This window comes from Rhagoletis pomonella, unplaced genomic scaffold (assembly GCF_013731165.1).
Source record: "Rhagoletis pomonella isolate Grant_MI unplaced genomic scaffold, Rhpom_1.0 Rhpom_scaffold_00001, whole genome shotgun sequence".
In the NCBI taxonomy this organism is placed as follows: Eukaryota; Metazoa; Arthropoda; class Insecta; order Diptera; family Tephritidae; genus Rhagoletis; species Rhagoletis pomonella.
In genome coordinates, this window is record NW_023458555.1 from 84,115,439 (window position 1) to 84,116,837 (window position 1,399).

At 32.9% G+C, this 1,399-nt stretch overlaps 1 protein-coding gene across 1 annotated transcript; it reads left to right on the forward strand.

Annotated features, from left to right (window-relative positions):
* Nucleotides 1-431: 431 nt before the first annotated feature.
* Nucleotides 432-1,379, forward strand: LOC118752344. Its single transcript, XM_036487221.1, has 2 exons — nt 432-1,154; nt 1,300-1,379. Exons 1-2 carry the CDS (start codon nt 522-524, stop codon nt 1,354-1,356), a joined length of 690 nt encoding a protein of 229 aa, XP_036343114.1. The 5' UTR covers nt 432-521; the 3' UTR covers nt 1,357-1,379.
* The last annotated feature ends 20 nt before the right edge of the window (nt 1,380-1,399 follow it).

Genomic DNA, 1,399 nt, shown 5'->3' on the forward strand with positions numbered 1-1,399 from the left:
AAAAAAAAATTCCCTTTCGAATATTTGATGACGAGGAATATTTTAAACAACTTATATCACCATACGAGCAGAAGTTTGGTATACATTTAAACTCAAAGAAGATAGTAAGCCTTCTTGACAAAGCAAGTCAACAAATTAAGGAAAAAATAGGTCATTCGGTAAAAAATAAAATAATATCTATAAAAATTTACATCGCAACTCTCATGCATGCTAGGGATCAACATCCAATACATTAAAGATTACAAAGTCATTGTTCATACAATTGGTAAGTAATTTCGTTTTATATAAATAAACCCACATACATACATATGTATATTCATTTAAATGAATAAGTAATCGACAATCATACTTCTTTACTTTTTTTTTCAGGAACGATTGAAACAACTAAACGACATACAGCTGCAAATTTAAAGGAAGAAATGAAATGTCTCAACGAGTATGGCATTGGGATAAACCAAATTTATTCCAATACCACTGACAACGGCGCAAATGTAGTTAAAGCGTCCAAATTGCTACACGATATGCAGAAAGAAAGTTTAGCAAACGAAGATGCTATAAATGATGTTGAGGCAGATCATATTGAGTCCCAAATCGCTTCTGTGTTTTCTGTGGTTCCTTGTGCTGCTCATACTATTCAGCTAGCAGCATATGATGTCATAAAAACAATTGAAAAAGACTTGGAAGAGTGCAGGACGATTGTAAAAAAATTGAGAACCTTAGTAAGAGCAGGAAATACCGACATCAGTTTGCCATTCATCGACAACAGAACTAGGTGGAACTCTACGTATGATATGATGGAATCACTTTACCGAATCAAAGAATACATTGAAAATTTGGATAAAAACATGTACATAAATTGGTCATTCGTAAAGGATTTTCTCACCGCTTTTCAACCAATCTCTAAGTGCACCCTAAAACTTCAAAATAAGCAGTATATTATAAGAGACTTCTTCAGGGATTGGCTTACTTGCGAACTAGAGCTTGCAGACTTGGTCCCAGACAATGTTTATGCAGATTCCCTCCTAAATGCGATGAAAATAAGAAAAAATGTCCTTTTAGAATATAAGGCTTTCGTCGCTGCTCTATATCTAGATCCAAGATTTAATTTTGAAGAAACACCTCTCCTCAGCTCTGAGCAAAAGGATGTTGCAATGGTAAGCCAACTGAAATTTACTTCAAAATTCATTATCTTGATATTATATTTCATTCAATTAATTTATTGTTTACTTTGAACTTTTTATATCTTTATAATTGTGAGAGACTAATCCAGTTATTTTAATTTTTCCTAATCTTTTACAGGATCACTTAATAAGGACTTACGAAATGATCCAGAAAATTGAAAATCCATCAGAATGAGAATGATTGCACTTCTGGAGTTGTACCACATACAACACAGGAC